The 25936-nt window shown below is 41.0% G+C and overlaps 1 protein-coding gene across 1 annotated transcript; it reads right to left on the bottom strand.

The window, feature by feature from the left end:
* Positions 1-1182: 1182 nt before the first annotated feature.
* On the bottom strand, positions 1183-2652 carry LOC128195743 (uncharacterized). Its single transcript, XM_052874141.1, has one exon. It carries the CDS (start codon positions 2650-2652, stop codon positions 1183-1185), a length of 1470 nt encoding a protein of 489 aa, XP_052730101.1.
* Positions 2653-25936: the final 23284 nt, after the last annotated feature.

Raw genomic sequence — 25936 nt, 5'->3', positions numbered from 1 at the left:
CTTTTTTTTTTTTGAAAATTTTCTCCTCTTCTTATTATTGACAAAATTTTTTGTTTGTTTTTTTTTTTTTTTTGGAAAGAATACGACTGGGTGATCATGAGGGCGCCGAGGCTGCTGAACTTGTTCCCCGTTCCGATCATCATTGACGACGACAGGGACGGACGACAAATCGCTCCACCCATGCATCTCACATTCCGGACCAGAGCTCCCTCGACGGAGCTCTCCCTCAGACCACCGCAACCAGCTCGGGAATTTTTTCGCTGAATTTCCCTTTTTTTTTTATTTTCATGGTTTGTAACTTAACGATCACCCGTGATCGAACCACGAACACTGTTTATTTGCTTTCGTTATCTGCTTTATTTTTTTGCTTTCTTTTTTTTTGTTTTTTATTTGAATTTGTGACCTTGCACTTCTTTGTTATATCTGCTTTTTTTTTTCTTTTTTATGCATTTTTATTTCATTTATCAAATGTTAAGATCGTATGAGTGTATTCAGAATGATGTCATTGTTCAAAATCAACTTTCCGACCTTACTGTAAAATCTCTCTTGATGGTGAAATGAAATGGATTTTTATGCTTTTTCCTTTTATTTGGTCCAAAGAAAAAATTCTAATCGAATAAACCTTTAAAACAAAGAAGAAGAGGACCTAAAAAAAAAATTTACAATGAAGGAAGATAAGAAAAATTAACTTCGAAAGATGAGAACCGGAGTAAAACTCAAAATTATTTGCATGAAACAACGAAGAAATGGGCTCAAGATAAGCCTTTGATGGAAAACATGATGAAATACACGCTGACACAAATGTAAAGATGGAAAACATGCCTCGCAATAAATTGGGGAAAATCTGACACTGTAACCTTGTTTTTGATTTTCAAATTTGCTATTTTCGAAAAACAGGAATTTGGCAATTTGCAATAAAGACAAGCGACTCATGATTTTCATTTGTTTTTGTTTTTTTGTTTTTTTTTTTTATTATTTTTTTTCGACACCCTATTAGGACATGATTTCCAGTAAACCTCGGAGATACCAAGTAATGAAAGTTTACATTAACAAATCATGGATGAAAGCGTGACATCAATGAGCATAAACCTCATAGGAAGACAAATTAAAGCTCGAGCAAAACAACATCAGTTCCAACTTTTACGATAACTTATGCTTTCCTAAATAATCCGAGAGTCCTCTTCACTCGTCCATGGCATTTGTAGAGGTGAACTCACGCCTAGCCACAGTGCTGGATTGCATTTCTTCAAACTTTAAACATCCTGAATCAATCAAAGATTGCACTTTACGTTTTAGAGCCTTGCATGCCTCAGTTGAATGTCCACACGCTCCTGCATGATAATCACACCTGGCATTTACGTCATAGTTCTTTGGGTACGGAGGTCGTATAGGCCTTGTTGGACAAATCTTCATTAGGTTTCTACGGAGAAGATCTGGTAGTAGCTCTGTATAGGTCATAGGAATAGGAGTGAAGTGGGCGACCTTCTCATCGCGATTGTAATTTCTTCGCTCAATGGCTCGACTGGACCCATAGGAATGTGACATTTGAGGATAGGCAGTAAAATGGGAATTAGCTCTTCGCTTCTTATCCTTCTCATATCCAGGACCATAATCGTTTAAACTGGCTACTAGCTCTGGGCCTAGTGCAATTTTTCCATTTCTTATGCCATTCTCAACCCTCTCTCCAATTATTACTATGTCAGTAAAACTTGAGGAAATTGAGATGTTTAACATGTGCTCATAAAATGGTGGTTGCAGAGTACTCAAAAACGTGGTAGTCATCTCCTTGTCGCTCAGACGCGGTTCTACTTGAGCAGCTATCTCTCTCCACCTTTGGGCATATTTTCTGAATGATTCAGACTCTTTCTTCACCGTGTTCTTCAGTTGTGCTCTATCAGGTGTCAAATCTTTATTATATCCATACTGCCTTAGGAATGCCTCAACCAGATCTTTCCATGAGTAGATGTGAGTAGTTTCTAAGCGCATGTACCAAGTTAGAGCCTCGTCAATTAAACTTTCTTGGAAGAAATGAATCAAAAGTTTTTCATCGCGGGCATAAGCTGCCATTTTCCTGCAGTACATGCTTATATGGCCCCTCGGGCAAGTATTTCCCCGATATTTCTCGAACTCTGGCAGCCTGAACTTTGGAGGTATCACCACATCAGGAACTAAACATAGCTTTTTAGCATCTCCACATTCAAAACTTCCTTCACCCTCTATGGCTCTCAACCTCTTTTCAAGGACTTCTAATATACTCTTATCATCCTTAAAATCTGCTGGTGTAATGACAGAAGATGGAGACTTCGTCTCAGGTTGTTTTTTCATTATCATGCTCTCAATACTTGGTTGGATCGTCTGCCTAGGAATTGTGAAAGTGGTTGCCCCAGACTCGTCTTCTACTTCAACTGCATTACCTTCGGCCTTTTGAGTATCAAGATGTCTCGAGTCCACTCCTGAGGGTGGAGTATAATTCGGGGGGAGACCATAGGAAGGGAAAGTTTGTGCTTCTGGAACTCCTTGTTGTGATCGTTGTGTGCATAAACATCCAGGATTTCGTAAGGCATCCAGGGTCTTTAGGACCTGTCTCATTTGTTCCTTCAGCTGTCGGATATCGGCTTTCATTCCCTCTTGAACTTCTACTTGGTTCTCCATGATTTTGCCACTGGTTCGTGTCCTTTAGGGTGTCTTAGATGCTTAGCTGTATTTTTTTTGAAACAAATTAAGAAAAAAGAAAAATAAAAATAAAAAAGAAAAGAAAAGAAAAGAAAACATAGTTCAAATTCTCTAGTCAGAAACTATATAGCTGTGAAAATATTTGCCCCGGTATAATTTTGGAAATTAACACGAAACAGAGTTAATAAGGTGGTTCATCATTCAGAAATCCCCAAAATGCTAGACATAGGAATTCTTGGTCAACCATCGCAGGCTTTAGTCATCACATTCCTTCATCTGACTCATCAATCTTTATGTCCCCTTTTAGCTGAATGGCAACATTCCTTCTCTAGTTTTGTCATTGTTGTTTCTATCCACTGCTCATCATTTTGAAATTTCTTTTCACAAATTGGGTAGGGGAAATTAATGTGAATTACAACTTGATTGTCTTAACCCTTTCTGCAATCCATTGGCTAAGGGAAACTTCCATTAATAGTCCCTACTCTTGGGTCTCCCTTGAAGCGAACAACATTACCCCCAAGTGTCTTTAACTTGATGAAACATTTCACCAAAAGTTCATTCCTCACAAGATGAAAAGGCCATGGAAGAAGATGAAGAATCCAATAGGAAGAAGGGAGTGTTCCCACGAGCCCTAGCAGCCCTCCAAACTCTCCTCTAAGTGAGATGCACCTCCAAAGAACCAAAGACAGTAAGCCCTTCGAATTTCTGGACTAAAGCGCCCATAGAAAAATCAAAAGTGGACGAGCGTCCACTGAAATCTGGACGAGCGTCCTATTCTCTGGCCTGGACGAGCGTCCTAAATCTTGGACGAGCGCCCTCTCTAAACGTCCTGGACGAGCGTCCCAAATCTTGGACGAGCGCCCTCTTATCCCACTGGACGAACGCCCTCTTATATCCTGGCCGAGCGTCCATTTCTGCCTGGACGATCATCCTCAGCGTCATGGACGAACGTCCTCTTCTCACGTCATCTGGACGAGCGTCCTCTTTAAAACGAGCGTCCTCTTCTGCTCCAGGACGAGCGTCGTCTTCAGAGAGCTGGACGAACGTTCACTTGGCGCTGCATGTGTGACGAGCGTTTCTGCGTGCCTTGTGGTTGGTTCATCTCTATAATTTATTGGAGACTCTTCCAAGCTCATTTTTAGCTCCCGCAATGATATATCATCTGCGATCTACGCTGCCAAGGGACACACCATTTAACTTGTTCTTCGTTTAAACTTGCACAAAGTTGCGCCCATTCATTTACTCTTTTCACATGTGGTTCACAAGGAACAGCCTAAGACAAGTGCAAAAGTTCCTAAAAATCACTTCTTTTTCCAATGGTGACCCATGTTCACCTGACTGAGTACCTGTGATGGACTTTTTGTACAAAATCCAATTTTCTCTCGGGTAATCGTTTACAATGTCCTTGTAATCGATTACATACTACAATAATTCGTCCATGGGGTACAGGGAATTTAAGGCGTCTTCAGTCTCATGGGAAATGAACCACAAATACACCACTGGTAGACAACATAACATCTTTCCCTCTTTAAGTTTGTAACAACGATTAAGGGTCCCATAAACTTCAGCCAGGACGGGACATGGGTATATTGCCCGATTTAGTTGTATAGAGCTTTGGCCTCAAGACTTGCATTTAATATTTTCCCAAATTCTTCCCCTCTAACAAACTCACCAAATTCTTATACCCCTTGACTCAAATTCCATGTTAATTTCCATTTTTTAGCTTAAGGCCTTAATCACAACTTTATAATTTTTGACTAGAATCCACAAAACGTGACAAGATTATAAAAAAAAAACAATGAGCGAAGAAAAAGGAAAAAGCGAAAGAAAGAAAGAAAAAAAAGATAAAGAGATATAAGGATATGTACAAGGTGCGTGATTTTTATTAAGCGAACAAGAGGGTTATAAGAATACACATTTCTCCCTTTTGTGCCTTATCAAAGGTTGGATGACTGAAGTTCTAAGGCCAAATATATGCACTCACAAGGATAGCTTCCTAATGCTTAAATCAGGCCACCAGAGCTATGGCTCTTTTCACTGTTTCTCCACAACAGTCAGAGTAATCAACTAGATGTGGAGACACAAATGAAGAGAACAGACTCTGGCTGGGGTTCTCACGATAGCCAAACAGGAAGTATGTCCCAAATGACACCGCTACACAACCCCTCTATTTCTAAGTTGCGCTCAGACCCGGGTATAGGGCCCCACTCATGATATGCATATTGTGTGTGTGTGAAGGGAGAATGCAATTGTACACCCCAAACCCTCACCTGCAAAACAACCAGAAAATTCCCAGGCAGATATAACATGTTTTCTATCCTAGGGTTCAATGTAATCAAAACAAACACATATACAATTATGACAAATATCCAACAAAGATAAAGAAAAAGAAAGGGAAGAAAAACACAAAGAAAAACCACATTGAATTCGCACATTTAATTAAATGGCCTGACTCTCTTTATCTCCCCAGTGGAGTCGCCATCTGTCGCAACCGGAATCGCGACGGGACGACGATCCAATAAAAAAAAGATTAATTTTGAAAAAAGAGATTTTGGAGTCGCCACCATAGTTTATTCTGGAAAACTACGGAAAAACCATAAAATGATAAGGCATGGTCAAATTGAACCAGATTCTTGGTTCGGGAGTCGGTTACGTGTAGGGAAGGTATTAGCACCCTACAACGCCTGCCCTAAGGCAATACCTTTAACTAAATGCGCGAATGTGGATGTGGTTTTCAAAGTGTTTAACATTCCCTTGAAATAAAACTCTAAAGAAACAAACAATATTTTTTAGCTTTTTGGGGCCCGACAAGGATTGACCTTGCTCCTACGTATTCTCATGTGAGAAATCAGGGTTACGTAGTTCTTTTGAAAACTGTTTGAGAAATTTGCTTGAAAATTGTTTGAGAATTCGTTTGGAAAATGATTTGGATTTTTGGGAGAGTAAGCCTGACAAGGACTGGCCTTGCTCCTACGTATCTCCACTTTTGATGGAGAATCAAGGATCACGTAGTTCTGGCGATATTGTTCGTAGTTTTGAAAAAAGTAGATGTTTTTAGTTTTCTGAGGATTTTTATATTTTTTGGTATTTTTTTTTTATTTAAGAGAATGAAAAGGTTTTTAGCACAAGGACGATGCGTGCGATCACACATGTGCCTAAACCTTTAAAACATATTTTTTTGTAATTTAATTTAAAAGAGAGAAAAGGTTTTTAGCACAAGGACGATGCGTGCGATCACACATGTGCCTAAACCTTTGGAACATATTTTTGTTATTATTATTGAAGAAAGAGAAAAGGTTTTCGGCACAAGGACGATGCGTGCGATCACACATGTGCCTAAACCTTTAAAACGTATTTTTGGTATTTCGAAGAAAGAGAAAAGGTTTTTGGCACAAGGACGATGCGTGCGATCACACATGTGCCTAAACCTTTAAAACGTATTTTTGGTATTTTTGAAGAAAGAGAATTATTATTATTTTATTTATTTATTTTTTGTGATTTCTGTTCATTACATATATAAAAAAAAGAGTGTGTGCAGTGTTTGACAAATAAATAAAACAAATATAGTACAGAGGGATGGGATTATCTTACAAGGGGGTTACATAAAATAAAATGAATAAACAAATAAATAAGACAAAAAGAAACAGGAATAGCCCAACAAAAATAGGAGTGTAGAGATAAAACCAGGGGTGCCACTCAAAATTCTTGGTAGAGGCCCAAGATGGGGTGCAGTAGTAAAATCGGGTGTCAGAACCGAAATGAGCCCAATGCCCAAATCTCCTTGTTGTTTGCAGAAAGCGGAGTGAGGTGTGAATGGGAAGTGGGGGTGCGCTACGTATTGGCTAGTCCAGGCCCAGAGTTCCTTTACTCAGAAACTCATTGGGGGTTCTTCTTCCTTCCTCTCATTTTATCACTTGCACCCAACATCCAAAATCCAAGTCTCTCCCTCATATATTCGCTCCACCACTCAAGCACCCACTTCACCCCACAGCCTCGCCGGCGACACCGAACGCCAAGACTGGCCGCAGCCAGTGCTCGGATGGCTGCCTTAGATCCTGCCAGTTGCCGCGCCAAGCCCTGGCTGCTCTACCTCCCTCCTTCTCTTCTACGCCGCTGCCACCGCCACCCTAGCGGCACGCTCCACAGACTCAAACTCTTCCAAAAAACTTTGTGCAGGAAATCTTGAGAGTTGGAATTGGGTTGAGAGTTGAAACGAATGGGTTTTGTTGATGACCGTGTTGAAGGTGAGGATGAAAATGGTAGGCTGGAGTGTGTGAATATGGGTGTCTGGCCGTGCGTGTTAGCGGTGGCCGTGGGTGTCCAGATGGTTGGGTGTGATGATTGTTCGGTGTTGGAGGTAAAGGCCGTGAGGTCAGGATGAAGAAACAGAAGGAGCCAGTGCCTCCCAGGTGCTGGAGATGATGGAGAAGAAGTTGGAGGTGTTGGCCGAATGGTAAGGATGAAGATGATGAAGTTGGTCGTGGTTTGGGTATAGGAGATTGTGATGGAGACTGCTACATGCAGAGTTTTAACGTGGTGGTGCGTGATGGAAGCTTCATGGTGGCTTGCGGTGGTGAAGTGAAGGCGGAGTGGGTTTGGGTTGCAGATGAGCTGGGGTGGGGGGTCAGTCCAGCGGTGACTCGCAGTGGTGGCTGTTACATTGATTGTGGAGGCGCTGTTGCCGCATGGCACAGTGAAGAAAGTGGTTTCGGGGGCTGCTTACGGTGACTGTCACTGTGGTGTAGGGTTAGATGGGAATATGATGAAGATGGGTGAAGATAGGTAGTGGACGTAAGGTGTTTAACAAATGGCCGTGGATGTCAAGATGGTTGGATGTAATGAATGTTTGGTATCAGACATACGCAAATATTCACAACACAATGCACACATGCAAACTTAACTCATGCAAATTTAGCATCAATATAATGGAGACATATTCAAGTTCAAATATCCAAACTCAGTAAATCAAAAAGTGGAAGGTATTACTTACCTCTTGAAGCTTGGTTCACTCTTTGCTATCCCCGTGCGTCCGATCTCCTCTTCCTCTCTTTGGTTGGCTTTCTCTTTCAACAAGGCGTCCCTTCCCCAGTTCTCGAAGTGATGTCTCCGTTCCTTAAGTAGTTACGGGTGAATCAGGTGAGTAGCGTGAGGGAGGAGATGAAGGCCAATAGTGGTGTTTGGTCCCGGGAGTTGTTGGCTATGTGGGAATATGGAGGTGAAGGCGGCTTTTGGGTGGCTGACCCGTGAGGTGTTGGTGATGGTGGTGGTCATGCAATGTTGGAGTTGAAGGTCATGGTGTTCAGTAATGTGGTAAATGAATATCGATGATGGTTGCAGGCAATGGAGTTTTTAGGTTGATAGTCATGGGTGTTGAAGGTGAGTGGGAGACCAAGGTGAGTGATGATGAGAAGTGGAGATAGTGGAGTTGGATACGGTAGGGACTCGTGGTGGTGATGGTGGTGTTCGGGATGAGTATGCGGTGACTGCCACTGTAGTGTTGGGTTAGATGGGGAATGTGATGAAGATGGGCGGCCGTATAGTCAAGTCCCCCTGTCAGTGGGTGAAGCTGGATGAAGGGTCGTTCTGTGAGGATGATAAGTGTAGTGAGTGATGGAAGTGTAGTTATGAGGTGTTTGAGGGTGGCTGTAACGGTGGGTGAATATGGGTGGAGATGGTCATTGGGTGATAGGTGGTGGCCTTTAGGAGTTGGTGTTCAGAGAGGGGTCAGTGGTGTCGCGAAGGGATCATCGTGAGAGGCCAAGGACCTGGTCAGAGGTGGATGATGAATGAATAGTTTTGATGAAGATCCCTCCCCTTTTTTTTGTTCCAGCTCCCCCTGCTGAAGGTGAGCTGCTTGCCTTTCAGAGGCTAACCGAAGTCAGTACAGAGGAGCCAGATGGGCGCTCGTGGGAGACAAACTCAGGTGGGAGTGCCAGCAAAGTGATTCTCTTCTTCTCCCTTTCTTACGCATAAACCCATACTGCGAGTGGCTTGTCAGACTGATAGTCGTGGGTAGCGGCAGCGGGAGGTGGAGATAGTGGAGTCTGATATTACAGAGTTGCAAGGGCAGCCGTTCCAGATGCGTCATGTGGAAGCTCGTGGAAGACAAACGGAAGTGTTAGCCAGGAATATTCTCCGCTTCACCCCTTTTTTAATCGCGAAACCCATACCGTCTGCAGCTTTCACATGGCAGACATTTTCGGCAGTTGTGGGAATCCTCACTGACATATCAATTTAAAATGCAGCCAGTTTTGGACGTTCAGTCAAGAGCCTGCTACCAAAACGAACGACCGTTCACGAAGATGAACGAACGCTTAGGTTGAACGCTCACAAGGTAGAACAAAACTGGTCCAGGTCGAACGTAAATAGTAGAAAAAAACGAACGTTCAGCAGGTCAACCAACGAAAACCGAACGCTCACAAACATTAGCCAAACGCTCGACATCTAGAACAGACCGAACGCTCGGCTCGGACGTTCGCTAAACTGAGAACAAAACCAAATTAAGAACGAACGTTCAAACAGTACAGACCGAACGCTCACAAGCTTGAACACTGACCGAACGGAAACCTTGTCAGGCCGAACGGTTGATGACGAACGTCCAGAGGAAACGAGATGCCGAACGGTCGAACAGTGTAAAGGACGAACGTCCTGAAAGACCGGGACGAACGCTTTAAGATGAGGACGAACGTTCGCAAAAGGCACGGACGAGCGGTTTGAAACTGAGGACGAACGTCCCAAATTAACACATGCCCGAACGGCCGAATAGTGAAAAAGGACGAGTGTGTGAGGACGAACGGTCACTGTTTGGACGAGCGGCCACAGTAACAGAGGTAAAGAACGAACGGTTGAACAGTTTGGACGAACGTCTACAGTAACAGTGGGGAAGGACGAGCGACCAATGTTCGGACGAACGTCCTCTGTAACATTGGGGAAGGACGAACGACAGAGGACGAACGCTTGATCAAAGAGGACGAACGCTCGCAAGCTTGAATACTGGCCGAACGGTCCAATAGTGAAAAAGGACGAACGGCAGAGGAGAGGACGAACGGTCGAACAGTCACAAGATGGAACCTATGTGGTACTCGGTTCCTGCAACGAGCGAACGCCTCAGAGTTTGGACGAACGGTCATGCATGCCGAACGTTAAAGAAACGAGCGCTAAAGATCAGTCGTACACCAAGACCGAACGCTGGAACACAGAGGACGAAAGCTGGATGATAACCGAACGGTTGAAGCGGAGGACGAACGTCCAAACGTGCTGAAGGCTCACGGTTGAGGACGAACGGTCACAGCAACAGTGGCAAAAACCGAACGCACCCAAAGAAGGACGAACGCTTCATCCTATTTTTTTTTTTACTTTTTTTTTTTTAATAATTTTTTATTATATACTTTTTTCTTTTTATATAAACACACATTTTTTTTTTAATTTTTCCTTTTATGAGGATAAAACAATAAAACAAATTATTTAGTCAATCCGGACGAAATTGAGTGTTGACATATTGCATTTGAATTTATGCATCTGAACATGTTATGAGTATTATGGGGAGATTTTGTAGGGGTATAATGTGAGTTGAGGAATATGAGTATGGCATGAGTCTCGTGGAGAGATTCAGTAATATTATGGTATTTGTGTATATGTTGATGTTGAGGGTCCCGTAGTTGGAGGTTATCCTGATACTCTAATAATCATCTATTCTCAAGTAGAGAGGGATGAATTATGTGGTGAGAGGAGCAGGAGGTCCTGGTCTATGTGCCGGTTTTGGACATAGTGAGGGGACTAACCTTGTGAATGGTATGAAGTATTTTGGAAGTGTATTTGTAAGAAGAAGTAGAAGTCATTCCAAGTGCATAACCTCCCGTGACCGCTCATCAACGTATCATCCGGATGAGTGTCTATTGGGTATTGTGGCGTCTATTGGGTATTGTGAGACGAGTGTCTAATAGGAATTGTGGTATGAGGGTGTCGAACATAATTATTAAATGATGTTTATATCAAGGTAATTATACATGTTTTAAATGATTTGTTGCATGTTAACTCACCCTACTTGTTTGTGTTTGTTTTGTGTTTGGGTATGTGCGATGATCGTATAATTCGTTATACGGGAGCAGATGAAGGATTGTCGTCTGATCCAATGCCAATGAAGAGAGAGACAGAAGAATAAGTTAGAAGAATTCGAATTATATTTATGAGTTTATAGTTGAAATCTGAGTTTAAAACATGTGTAGATATATATTAACTATGAATTTATAAGTGTGAGTGTCGCAACCGGAATCGCGACGGGACGACGATCCAATAAAAAGAAGATAAATATATTGAAAAGAGATTTTTTGGAGTCGCCACCATAGTTTATTCTGGAAAACTACGGAAAAACCATAAAATGATAAGGCATGGTCAAATTGAACCAGATTCTTGGTTCGGGAGTCGGTTACGTGTAGGGAAGGTATTAGCACCCTACAACGCCTGCCCTAAGGCAGTACCTTTAACTAAATGTGCGAATGTGGATGTGGTTTTCAAAGTGTTTAACTTTCCCTTAAAATAAAACTCGAAAGAAACAAACAATATTTTTTAGCTTTTTGGGCCCGACAAGGATTGACCTTGCTCCTACGTATTCTCATGTGAGAAATCAGGGTTACGTAGTTCTTTTAGAAAACTGCTTCAGAAAATTGTTTGGAAAATTGTTTGAGAAATTGTTTTGGATAAATTTTGGATTTTTGGGAGAGTGAGCCTGACAAGGACTGGCCTTGCTCCTACGTATCTCCACTTTTGATGGAGAATCAAGGATCACGTAGTTCTGGCAAGACGATATTGATCGTTGTTTTGAAAAGTAGATGTTTTTGGTTTTTGAAGATTTTTATATTTTTTTGGTATTTTTGCTGTAATATTTATATTTTTTTGCGTAATGAGTACTAGGCTGATGCGTACGATCGCACGAGCACTCACACAGCTTTCTCTTTTTATTGTTTTGCGTAATGAGTACTAGGCTGATGCGTACGATCGCACGAGCACTCACACGACTTTCTCCTTTTATTGTTTTGCGTAATGAGTACTAGGCTGATGCGTACGATCGCACGAGCACTCACACGGCTTTCTCTTTTTATTGTTTTGCGTAATGAGTACTAGGCTGATGCGTACGATCGCACGAGCACTCACACGGCTTTTTATTTATTTTATATTTGGGCAATAAGTACTAGGCTGATGCGTACGATCGCACGAGTACTCATACCGATTTATTACATTAAATGTTTTTTTAACGTTTTATATATATTTTTTATTATTTACAATTTTTATAATTTTTGAAATTTATGTAAAACAAAAACAAGTTTAACAAATATAAAAAAAACAAAGGAGCGGATACTGTACATGGGACGAACGTTCGATAGGGAAGACGAACGTTCATAAAAAAAAAGAACCACTGAGGACGAACGTCCATTGGGAAGACGAGCGCTCGTTTAGGCGAGCGTTCGTTTGGAAGAGCGTTCGTTCGCTGAGAAAGGGGTGAAATGACGAGCGCTCGTTGGGACGAGCGTTCGTTGAGCGATGAAGGACGGATGCTGAGAAATGAGGTGAATGACGAGTGCTCGTTTAGGCGAGCGTTCGTTTGGGGACGAGCGTTCGTCGGGAACGAACGTTCGTTGGGAAAGGGGTGAATGACGAGCGCTCGTTGGGGAAATAGGGACGGACGATTGGAAACTAACTGAAAGACGAACGTTCGAATAAAACTTAACGTGCGTTTATTTATGGACAGTTAGTGTGAATATGGAGGATGGGTATTTGGCCGTGAGGTGTTTTGGGAGGTTGATGATGACCAGTGAATGTGGGGAGAGGAAAAGAGGTTCACGGCAGTAAAGAGGGCTGAGGATGATGTGATGAGGATGGAGAAGAGTTTGGGGTGGTGGCCCGTGGTTTGAAGATGACGGTAGTTGGAGGTTGTGACAGGTGCAGTACTGGTTCGGTGTTCGAGAGGAATATCAGCAGTGACGAAGCTGGAGCTTGTGTCTCTTTTTTTTGTGACAGTGGGTGAATATGGGTAGTGGATGTTACCAATAAGGAGTATTGGTAAATCTTGAAGAAATTTGTTTTGATGATGTTACAAGAAGTTTTAGTTGCAGAAGATATTAGAATTAGTTAAAAGCAATTTGTAGAAATTAAATGTAGTAGGAAATTCTTGTAAACCCTGTAAACTTACATTTTTAACTACAATAATCGATTATGATGAAGCAATAATCGATTATCACAAGTCATACTTGAATAATCGATTATCACTTCATATAATCGATTATCACATCTTTGAAAACCTATAACGGACTTTGAATAATCGATTATCACTTACAATAATCGATTATTCATGGCAGTTGGGAGCTGACCTTTGGCATTCAGTGTACTTGGCTATATATTTTGTTTTGGAGAAATTAGAAAAAAAAACGTTGTTTTTGAACTGAGAAAGCTTAGAACACTGTGTGTCAGAGGAACGTTCTCAGAAAGCTTTTTGTTCATTGTTCCCTTGCTTGGTCTTGTGAAAGGAGAGGCTCGCGTATCGTGTGTCGATAGTCGGAGCAGACTCTCTTCAAGTTAGCAAGGTGCTCTGCCTGGTCTTGTGAAAGGAGAAGCTTGTGAATCGTTGGTCGATTGCTGAAGTGGTTCTCTTCAAGTTGGTAGAGTAGTTCCATTCATTTTTATTGTTCATTATCTTGTAATCTGTTAAACAATTTTTAGTGAAAAAGGTTAATCACTATTTATAGTGATTAACGACTGGACGTAGAATCTTTTGATTCGAACCAGGATAAAAATTCTGTGTTGTTCTTCTTATTCCCTATACTTATTTTATTGTACGTACATCAACCGTTTGGAAATTTGTCTCTAAGAAAATTAAATTTCTAAAACGAACCATTAAACTTGATTTGTGACCGTAACACGCTTTCTAAGTATTTTATTCCGCTGCGCGACTCTATAACGATACCGATTGTTCCGACAATTGGTATCAGAGCTTGCTTTGATATTCTTTCAAATCTTTTCGAAAATGGCCGGTCATCAAACTCAAGTATATGCCGAGGGTGCTTCCATCAACAGACCACCACTCTTTACTGGTGATAACTATGCATTCTGGAAAGTCAGAATGGAAATTTTTATGGGGTCTGTTGACAGAGGCATCTGGGAAGCTGTACTAAATGGTCCCTATATTCCTAAAAGAACTGTTGATGGTGTAGAAGTAGAAAAACCATACTTTAGCTGGACTCCTGAGGAAAATAGAAGAGCCCAATTTGATATTAAGGCTCGTAATATTATTTCATCTGCTGTTGTACTTGATGAATTTTATAGAATTTCAGTATGTAAGACAGCACAGGAAATGTGGGAGGTCCTCAGAGTCACACATGAGGGTACAGACGACGTGAAACGTGCAAGGAAGAATACACTCATCCAGGAGTATGAGATGTTCAGAATGCAACCTGGAGAACCAATTTCTGATGTCCAGAAGCGTTTCACTCACATTGTGAACCACCTAACAGGTTTAGGTAAGAATTTTGACACTGATGAATTGAATGTGAAAATTTTGAAATCATTAGACAGGTCTTGGCAACCAAAGGTGACTGCCATCTCGGAGTCTCAAAACCTCACTCAGATGTCAACGGCGATTCTCTTTGGAAAGCTTCGTGAGCATGAGCTTGAGTTGAGAAGATTGACGGCTGAAGAAGATCAAGGCAAAAGAAAGACACTAGCCTTCAAGTCCGAGATCTCCAAAGGAAAGAACTCTAAAAGGATTGAAGATGATGACTCCGATGATGATGAAGAAAACATGAGTCTTATGATTAAGAAGTTTGCAAAATTTATGAAAGCCAAGGGAAAAGACAAATACCGTGAAGAAAGGAAAGAAAATCATGGATCTTCTTCAAGCATTAAATGTTATGGATGTGGAGAAAGAGGTCATGTGAAGACTGACTGTCCAAAAAATAAGAAAAGTGAAGAAAAGAAAGAAAGAAAGTTTCCAAAGAAGAAGAAAGCTTACATAGCTTGGGAAGAGAATGCTTCTAGTTCTTCAAGCTCAAGCGTTTCAGATGAAGAAGCAAATTTGTGCTTAATGGCAGACCTAGAAGATGCAGGAAGCCAAGTAAGTGATTCTAGCTTAGAGTCAAGTAATGAGTTTGACTTACAAAAGGCATTTCTTGATTTGTTAAATGAATCTGAAAAACTTGATGTTGCTCATAAAAAGCTAAAGAAAGAGCATAATGAATTGAAATTGAGATATGAAAAAGTTCTAGATGACGAAGTTGTTTTAAGAAACAAAGTTAGTAATTTGGAAACTAAATTATCTGAATCTGATACTATTGTACATCCTATTGAATGTCTATCATGTAAAAGTCATCTATTTGATATTGACATTCTTGAGCACTTACTTGCAAAGGCAACTAAGTCTAAATCATATGCCAAAACAAACTTTGAGAAAAGCAATGCAAGAAGTGGAAACACACATCTACACAAAAAATCTAAAGTGATAAGAACCCGTAGAGTTTGGGTAGAAAAAGGGACTTTTGTGAAAAATAAAGTGTATAAGGCTTGTTGTTTTTACTGCATGAAACTTGGTCACACCTCAAACAAATGCAGCATCAAACACTTTGGTGTTCCAAATGGTAAATATGCATGGGTTAAAACTGTAAAATGATGTATGTTGGCATAAACTAACCCCAAGGACCCATAATAAGATTGGGGACCTAAAGTCTTGCTCAAATTTGTTTTGTAGGAACTTATTAAGTCAAAAAAGTCACTGTGGTATCTTGACAGTGGTTGTTCAAGACACATGACCGGTGACAAGAAAAAGTTCATTTCTTTTGAGAAGAAGAAGCAAGGCTTTGTGACTTATGGAGATAACAACAAAGGTAGAATCATTGGAAATGGAGACATTGGAGGAGGAAACACATTGACTATAAAGGACATATTATGTGTTGAAGGTCTCAAACATAACCTCCTAAGCATAAGTCAATTATGTGACAAGGGTCTCAAGGTAACTTTTGAACGTGATAGATGCACCGTATATCTTAAAGATTCTACTGAAATTGCTTTGCAAGGTGTTAGGCATAATAACATTTACTTGATTGATATTGAAAATGCATCTAGTCATAATATAACATGTTTAGTTGCTAAAGAGGAAAACCCTTGGCTATGGCATAAAAGAGCTGCACATATACATATGCAACATTTGAATAAATTGATTTCAAAAAATCTTGTGATTGGTTTGCCAAATTTAAAATTTGAGAAAAATAAACTTTGCTCTGCATGTCAAAAGGGAAAGCAAACCAAATCCTCATTCTCATCTAAAACTATGATTTCAACATCAAAACCTTTAGAACTTCTGCATATGGACTTGTTTGGTCCATCTAGAATTAAAAGTTTTGGTGGAAACTACTATGCTCTTGTGATTGTTGATGATTACACTAGATTTACTTGGACATTCTTCTTAACCCTTAAAAATGAAGCTTTTAAAGCATTCAAATCGTTTGCAAAACGTGTTCAAAATGAAAAGGAATTGAAAATCAAAACCTTGAGAAGTGATCACGGTGGTGAGTTTGAAAATGAATCTTTTGAAAAGTTTTGTGAAAAACATGGAATTGCTCATAATTTCTCTGCTCCAAGAACTCCCCAACAAAATGGTGTTGTTGAAAGGAAAAATAGGTCATTAGAAGAACTAGCTAGGACTCTTTTAAATGAATCAAATGTGCCAAAATACTTTTGGGCTGATGCAGTTAGTACTGCTTGTTACGTGTTGAACAGAATGCTAATTAGGCCTATTCTTAAGCTAACTCCCTATGAACTGTTTAACGGTAGAAAACCAAATGTATCTCACTTGAAAATCTTTGGATGTAAATGTTTTGTTTTGAATAATGGTAAAGATAATTTAGGCAAATTTGATGCTAAATCTGATGAGGCAATCTTCTTAGGATATTCTTTAACTAGCAAAGCATATAGGGTGTTTAATAGAAGAACCTTGACAATTGAAGAATCAATGCATGTTGTCTTTGATGAAATTGTGGACCTTGAGGTGAACCCTCTTGAGTCAAATAAATCAATTGCAGGTGATGAGGATTATTTGAGGGAAGCTCTTGAAGAGATGTATCTAAATGAAAACTATCCACCAGAAACTCAAAATGAACATCAAGTAGTTGATCCTAAAAGCTATCAACAACCAAGAGGACTTTCTCTGGACAACATCATCGGAGATATATTAAAAGGGGTAACTCCTAGACACAATCTTAATAATTTCTGCTTAACAGTAGCTTTTGTGTCTCAGGTAGAACCTAAGAACATAAAGGAAGCTCTTCAAGATGATAAATGGTGTGTTGCTATGCAAGAAGAACTTAATCAATTTGAAAGGAATGATGTTTGGCAACTCATTCCTAGACAAGATGATCTTCAAGTCATTGGAACAAAGTGGGTGTTTAGAAACAAGCTTGATGAAGATGGAAACATCACAAAGAACAAAGCCAGGTTAGTTGCAAAGGGCTACTGTCAAGAGGAAGGTATCGACTATGATGAAACTTACGCTCCAGTAGCCAGGTTAGAAGCAATTAGATTATTACTTGCTTATGCCTCTTTGATGAAGTTTAAATTGTACCAAATGGATGTGAAAAGCGCATTTTTGAATGGTTTTATTAAAGAAGAGGTATATGTTAGTCAACCTCCTGGTTTTGAGGATTTTAAATATCCTAATCATGTTTATAAGTTAAAAAAGGCCTTGTATGGTCTTAAACAGGCACCTAGATCTTGGTATGACAGACTTAGCACCTTCTTGATTGAAAATGATTTCTCTAGAGGAAAGGTTGATTCCACCCTATTTATTAAGAAAGTAGGAAAACATATCTTGATTGTTCAAGTATACGTAGATGACATTATTTTTGGGTCTACAAATAATTCATTATGTGAGGGATTTGCACAAATCATGCAAGGTGAATTTGAGATGTCTATGATGGGTGAGCTTACCTTCTTCTTAGGGCTGCAAATAAAGCAAATAGATGGGGGGACTTTTGTCTCTCAAACTAAATATTGTAGAGAAGTACTTAAGAAGTTTGGTATGGATACTTGTAGAGAAGCCAACACACCTATGGCAACGTCTTGCTATTTAGATAAGGATGAATGTGGTGAAGGGGTAAATGAAACCATGTTTAGAGGAATGATAGGATCCCTACTGTATCTAACTGCTAGTAGACCAGACATTATGCAAAGTGTATGTGTGTGTGCTAGGTACCAAGCTAATCCTAAAGAATCTCATCTAATTGCTGTCAAAAGAATTTTGAAATACCTTAAAGGAACCACTTCTTTTGGACTCTGGTATCCATCTGATGCTTCACTTAGTTTAATAGGTTATTCTGATGCAGACTATGGTGGCTGTAAAATTGATAGGAAAAGTACTAGTGGCACTTGTCATTTTCTGGGTTGTTCTTTAGTGTCTTGGCATTCAAAGAAACAAGCTTGTGTAGCATTATCTACTACTGAAGCTGAATACATTGCTGCTGGAAATTGTTGTGCCCAAATCTTATGGATGAAACAGCAACTGGAGGATTTTGATATCTTCCTTGATCACATTCCTTTGAAATGTGATAATACTAGTGCTATCAACCTAACTAAGAACCCCATAATGCACTCAAGAACTAAGCACATTGAAATTAGACATCATTTCTTGAGAGATCACATTCAAAAGGGAGATTGCCAAATTGAATACATTGACACGATACATCAATTAGCTGATATCTTTACTAAAGCCCTGCCTAAAGATAGATTCTATGAGCTTAGAAGAGAGTTAGGGGTATTAGACATGTCTTAGACTCCACATTTATGGTTCTTTGCAAATTTTCAAAATATCAGCGTTAATAATCGCTTATCATCAGGTCATAATCGATTATTCCAAACCTGGGATACATCCTCTACACTACCATAATCGATTATGAATCTTCAAACTCATCCCTGGAAAATCATGAGCAAATAATCGATTATCTTCATACATAATCGATTATCGCACAATTTCTGGAACGAGACCAATGAGCAGATAATCGATTATCACTTACGATAATCGATTATCACGCTACCAGTTTCAAAAATAAAGCCGTTAGAGACTCCATAACGGCTCAAAACGGTCATAAACGGCTAGTTCTTCCCTTTTCTTATAAATAGGCCTCGATAATCGATTGTTAGCCATCTCTTTGCACCTAGAAACTACTGAAATCAAAATCTTGAGCTTCAAATCCCTCCAATTTTGCTCACTCTCTCAAACTATCACTCCCTCAACCTTTCTCCATGGCAGATTCAAGGAGACATCGCCGCAGAGCTGTTGGAGCATCCTCTTCCTCTCAACCACGTCCGGCAACGATTGATGGATGGATTTCAGATCAAGAAAGACATGCGGACTATGTTTCTTCCTGGCAAGAGAGACGCATCATGGCAGTAAAGTATATTCGCCTTGATTTTTTCGGTTTCTATGGATTTCAATTTCCAGCGCTGTTTAATGATCAAGGACTCTCAAATCTGGTGGAGCAAAACGGTTGCATTTATCCCGATCTCATCAGAGTGTTCTACTTCAACTTGCGATATCGAGATGGGATTATTTCCACCAAAGTCAAGGGTGTCCCTATAATTTTAGATGATGATGTGTGGACCAACGTTGCCCACCTACCCATCTGGGATGATGCTGTCAAAGTTCATCTCGGACTCCAAGATTTCGATCGCTTATTGACCTTCCAATCCTTCCTACGTCACCCTGAACAACAGACTAATCGAAGGCAATTGCTTGTTGGAGGTTTCAAGGTTGAAGAAAGGATGATTCACTACTTACTTGTCTGGATCCTCTGTCCTAGAGCAACCAATCATGCTCAATGCTCTGAACAGGATCTACTTCTTCTATATGGGATCCTGAATCACATCCACATCGATTGGCCTGCTCTCATTGCTGACACTATGGTAAAAGCTAAGAAATCCCATTCTTATCACCTTCCTTATGCTCTTCTTATTTCTAGAATCTTGGAGTACAAAGGGGTCAATATTGAAGGAGAACTTGTCCAAGCCACTCAAGTTGTTGGCTCGGAAATCGGCGACACTACCTTTCGTCAGATGGGATTCATTACTAGAGGCAGGGTCCTTATTCACAAAGATGATGATCATCCTGATGTAGTTGAAGATGATGACATGGACACTCATATGGCTGACCCCGTAAGTGCCGCTGCTCCGTCTGATGCTGGACCATCCAACATACCCTCCTCTTCCTCAATTTCTATGGAAGAACATTTTGCAAGGTTATCTAAACAATTGGAGGATATGAGTCTTGCACAAAAGACTCACTTTGAGGCGATTTATGATTGGCAACGATCTGTTGATGAGCACATGGTTGATCAATTTCTTGATCTTGATGTTCGCCTATCTAACATCGAGAATCATCTCAACATTCAACCTCCCGAGAGATCTCCTAGTCCTGAGTTTTAGATATAGGTTCTCTGTAAGACTGTTTTGTTGTTTACTTGCCATTTCATCTATGTTATAATTCAGTCTGTTATGTGTCCTCTTCCAATGTAATCTTTATTTTCATAAATAAAATGATCTCTTGATTATATGCATCCTTTGATTAATTAAGGGGGAGATCATATTTAGGGGGAGCCTTTAACATCTGATCTTTTGCTTCTGATCAAAAAGGGGGAGAAGTATAAATTATTACAGGTATTGCTAACCTTGTTGTTGTTTGTTAGCTTGTATGTTTTGCAGATAAGCCAAATTTGCTTTTAAAATTGAATTTTTGATCATCATCAAAAAGGGGGAGATTGTTACCAATAAGGAGTATTGGTAAATCTTGAAGAAATTTGTTTTGATGATGTTACAAGAAGTTTTAGTTGCAGAAGATATTAGAATTAGTTAAAAGCAATTTGTAGAAATTAAATGTAGTAGGAAATTCTTGTAAACCCTGTAAACTTACATTTTTAACTACAATAATCGATTATGATGAAGCAATAATCGATTATCACAAGTCATACTTGAATAATCGATTATCACTTCATATAATCGATTATCACATCTTTGAAAACCTATAACGGACTTTGAATAATCGATTATCACTTACAATAATCGATTATTCATGGCAGTTGGGAGCTGACCTTTGGCATTCAGTGTACTTGGCTATATATTTTGTTTTGGAGAAATTAGAAAAAAAAACGTTGTTTTTGAACTGAGAAAGCTTAGAACACTGTGTGTCAGAGGAACGTTCTCAGAAAGCTTTTTGTTCATTGTTCCCTTGCTTGGTCTTGTGAAAGGAGAGGCTCGCGTATCGTGTGTCGATAGTCGGAGCAGACTCTCTTCAAGTTAGCAAGGTGCTCTGCCTGGTCTTGTGAAAGGAGAAGCTTGTGAATCGTTGGTCGATTGCTGAAGTGGTTCTCTTCAAGTTGGTAGAGTAGTTCCATTCATTTTTATTGTTCATTATCTTGTAATCTGTTAAACAATTTTTAGTGAAAAAGGTTAATCACTATTTATAGTGATTAACGACTGGACGTAGAATCTTTTGATTCGAACCAGGATAAAAATTCTGTGTTGTTCTTCTTATTCCCTATACTTATTTTATTGTACGTACATCAACCGTTTGGAAATTTGTCTCTAAGAAAATTAAATTTCTAAAACGAACCATTAAACTTGATTTGTGACCGTAACACGCTTTCTAAGTATTTTATTCCGCTGCGCGACTCTATAACGATACCGATTGTTCCGACAGTGGAGAGTTACAGTGGTGCAACAGTGATGAGGGAGCTAGACGGTAGTATTGAGGATGGCAATGGCGGCTGAGGGGGGGCTTGGGATGATGACGGCTGAGGGGGCTTGGGATGATGACGGCTGTGACTCAAAGATGGGTTCCTGGTGGTCCCGTGGAAGTGCAACCAGGTGGCTGATGAGTAAGTCGTGATTGAAGGATTGGCGTGAATGGATAATGATGTTGGTGGTGGAGTACGGTTTGAATATGACGGTGACTTTGCTGGAGGTTCAGTTTCGTTCTGGTGAGGATGATGGGGATTGGCTGTGAGGTCCAGATGCTGGATATGGTGATGATGACAGGTATGGTGAGTGATGGTCGCGTAGTTATGAGGATCAGTAATGGTAGCTGGCAAGGATGGCGGCCTGAGGTCCTGTAGATGAGAACGTATAATGATTGATGTTGGATGTTGGCCGTGAGTTTAGGATGTTGTAGATGGTGTGAAGGATGATGAAGGTGATAGGCTGTTTGGCCGTGGGATAAGGTGTCAGGATAAAGATGAATGGTGATGGTCCATGTGTAAGGATAAAGGTGATGAAGTTGGCTGTGAATGATGATGGAGAAATAATATGAAGATTATAGGTGTTGGTGATTTTGTGAGGTTAGCCGTGATGGAGGAAAATGGTTTGTGCCAGATGATGGTCGTGGAGTGGAAGTTGAGATGGTCACGGGTGAAGAGGTGAAAGCCCCTGTTCGTTACGGGTGTTCCAGATCAAGGTCCTCCTACTGGAGAGGGTGTTGAATGAAGATTGAGATGGTCGTGAGGTCAGTGTATAAGGTGTGGAGATGATGGTGGTGAGGTTGAAGATGGAAATAAGGTTGTGTCGTTGGTGAGAGGTAACGGTGAAGGTGACGATATTGGCTGGGAGGAAAGATGGTGATAGGGAGTTTCACGAGCTCGCATTCACAGAGGAGGGAACGAAAATGAGAGTTCGAATGGGATGTTGGTGGCACTCACAATGGCTAGTGGTGATAGCTGGTGGCTGACAGAGGCAATGGTGATGGAAAGATAATAATGGCTATGACTCGAAGATGGGTTTTTGGTGGTGCCGTGGTGGTGTAAGAGTGATGGTTGAGGTGAATATAGTTGAAGATTTGGGTGTTGAAAATGATGGAGAAGAAAAACGGGGTAGAGATGATGGGTGTTGGAGTGGCTGAATATGGGAGTCTGGCCGTGTGTGTTAGCAGTGGCCGTGGGTGTCCAAGATGGTTGGGTGTGATGATTGTTTGGTAACAACAGCCATGTACGAATATTCACAACGCTATGCATCTATCTAACAGCACCACATGCAAACTTACACACGTAAATTTAACACATGCAAACTTAAGAACAACGTAACGAAGGCATGTTCAAGGTCAATTAACCAAACTCAGTAAAACATAGAATGGGATTCATTACTTACCTCTTGAAGCTTGGTTCACTCCTTGCTAATCCCGTGCGTCAGATGGCTTCCCTCGTGGCTGGCTTGCCCTTTTTTTTTAAAGTGCTTCTCCCCAGCTCTTGCCGGTAGCCGTGGGCGTGTTGGTGATGGGAGATGAATGGAAACTTGAAGGATCAGTCCCTGGTCCGTAGCAGTGTTGGAGATGAATGAAGAGTGAGATAAAGATGATGGGCTGGAGGTGAGGGGTAATGAGGGGTGTTCCCGAGATGAATATGCAGAGGTTGGAAAATGATGGGGAAGTAAAAATGAAGATGATGAGGCTGGAGATGGTATCGGGAAATGTAGTGGAGGTAGTGAGTGAATGTCAAGTATGGGTTGGAAGCAATGGAGTTAGTGATTGTCGTGAGGATGGGGATGAGGTGCTGGAGATGGTGGCTTGCGGTGGTGAGGTGAAGGCGAAGTGGGTTTTCGGGTATTCGAGATGGTGTATGGACGATGAGATTGGGTTGAATGGTGGTCTCTGATGTTTTCCAGTGAATACCGGTGAGTAGTGAGAGGGGTGGGGAGTTGGATTCTCAGGGCCGTGTGAGGGTGAATGATAATGGTGTTGGAAGTGAGGTGAAGATGATGATGTTGGAAATAGAATATGGATGAAGATAAGGTGCCGGTTCAGTGTCAACGAAGAGGGAAGGGTGTATGTCCGCGAGGTCTCAGGATGAAAATGATGATGTTGGAGATGATAGAGATGTTGTTGGTCGAATGGTAAGGATGAAGATGGTGGGCTGGAATGGGCGAATATGGGTATAGGGGATAATGGAGAAAGAGAACGTGATGAAAATGATAGGTGCAGGCCGCGGGTGTCAATATGACTTATGGCAATGGGTGAATACGGATGATTGGTGTTTGTCGTTCAGTGTCATGAAGGGATGAAGATTGATGTTCGGTAACAACAGACATGTACAAACACTAGCCATTTATTAAACAACAACACATGCAAACTTAACAGAAACATAACAGGGACATATTCAAGGGAAACTTAACAGAAACATGCTTAAGGGCGACGTAAAAGAGACATACTCAAAGACAAGTAATCAAACCAGTAAGACAGGGAGTGCAAAGGATTACTTACCTTTTGAAGCTTCGTTTGCTATTGCTGACCTCGCGTCCCCAATGATTCTATGCTAATTCTTCTTTCTTCCAGTAAAATGTCCTCTCCTTTGCTTCTTTCTCGTAGCCCCGTGACACTCCAAGCTGTTGGACCATTTGCTGGACCAGCCGGCTAGTATTGAACGTTTATCTTCCTCTAAACTGCTGGGCGTGACAAATTGCTACTGGACCGTGAATGATCAGGCCGTGGGTGAAGTTGCTGTATGGAAAGCCAACATTTTCTTCTTTTCTCCAAAGTGACTGCCTCCTTTTGCTTGCTCCAGCCGTGTCACCAACTCTTCCCCCTTTTGCTGACTACGGGAGGCCTCTTCAAGGCTAGCTAGTATTAAGTTAATTTCGTGTCATCTCTGATTTGGATCAAAACAGCATATTCCATTCCCTCCTTTCTCTATCTGGTGTTGAGGAGGTCCTTGATTATTTGAATCTTGTAATGGAGGGACTGGATTTCATTGCTGCTGGACCTTTGTCAAAGCTTCTTAACGTATCAGTTCTGTGGTGCAAGGCCCTGTGCTTCTCTTTCAATCTTTCATCTTAACTGTATTGGACCCCAGAAAGCCTCCAAGACGTGCCATCAATCTCAACTTCCCCCCCTCTCTTTTTTTCTTCTTCTGTACTTGTTCAACCCTCTTTTTTCTTTCCACATGCTGGACCACGTTCAGAATTTTTTTGATGGTTTTCCAGGTCATCCTCCACACCAAAAATGAAAGCAAAGACTTCCACTAGCTCCTCCCCATAACCATGTGCACTCCCTTTGCCCATGCTGTAACGTGGTGTGCTCCTCATTCTTCTGCTGACTTTGTGCACATGCATTCTTCTGCTGACTTCATGCACATGCATTCTTCTCATTTTTCCATTCAGACGCCACCCTTTGCTGCTGACTAGTGAGTGCTTGTGGTCTCCCATATCTTAGAATAAAGAATATTTCCACATTATGGGCCGTGAACGTGCTCTGCAATTTCTTCCAAGCCATACCGTGAGAGCTAGCCGGAGAGAATTCTTCTTTTGTTTTTGCGTTATGCCCACGTGAAAACTGCACCAAGGTGGCTGCCTCGTGAGTGTGTGGGACACGTTAAAATGTGCCCATGGATGCTTCCATGTCATCATACACCAATTTATTCTCCATGCTTTTCCACCTTCACGTGATGTTTCAGAATTCTGGTATCCCTTTCCAATTGATTCTTTTCCATGTCATCATAGCAGCCCCCACATCTTTATTATTTTTTTCTTTGTTTCCTTTTGCTTTGCTGACCATGCTCACCAAAATTCATCTCTACCAATGTGCTGACAGCCACGTGAAGTTCCTGCCTTGTGATTCCCAAGCTGCCGAAAGGTATGGAGCTGCTATCATTCTGAACCGTGAGCTCCTCTGTAGGCTGGAGCTGGAACTTGAAGTTTGCTGGACGTGTTAGATGTGCTTCATGTGATGCTACTGTCCATTCTTGCTTGCTGGAATATTTCATCTTCCCTCGGTGCTGCTTCTGTTTCCATTGCCGTGAGCCATCCATTCTCCGTGCTCCCCTTCCAGCTGTTATCTCACGGCCTCCACTTCATCCTCATGGCCTTTCCTCTTCTTCTCTCCAGGTGACTGGACCGTGTTTTCACGTGAAACTGGCACCGTGATCCTTCAAACCGCTGGTTCGTGGTGTGTTGGTTGTGGCAGCTGTCAAGCGTGTGTTTCTTTCCAGCCATGAATCCACCTTTGTCCAAATTAAAAATCCAAAAGTGAAAGCCTGCCAAAAATATTCTCTTGCACCATACTGCAAATAGCTTTTCAGACGGTTAATGGCGGACACGGCAGCATGAAGGTCATCTTCGCTGTTCAGACCAATTTAAAATGTATACCAGCTTTTTGGACGTTCGGTCAAACAGCAAACGAACGTCCGTTCATGTTAAATAAACGAACGCTCAAACCAAACGCTTACGAGGTCAGGCCAAACGCAAACAGTAACAA

The sequence above is a fragment of the Vigna angularis genome, chromosome 3 (assembly GCF_016808095.1).
Source record: "Vigna angularis cultivar LongXiaoDou No.4 chromosome 3, ASM1680809v1, whole genome shotgun sequence".
NCBI classification, from domain to species: domain Eukaryota; kingdom Viridiplantae; phylum Streptophyta; class Magnoliopsida; order Fabales; family Fabaceae; genus Vigna; species Vigna angularis.
This window is presented reverse-complemented; position numbering and strand designations above follow the sequence as displayed.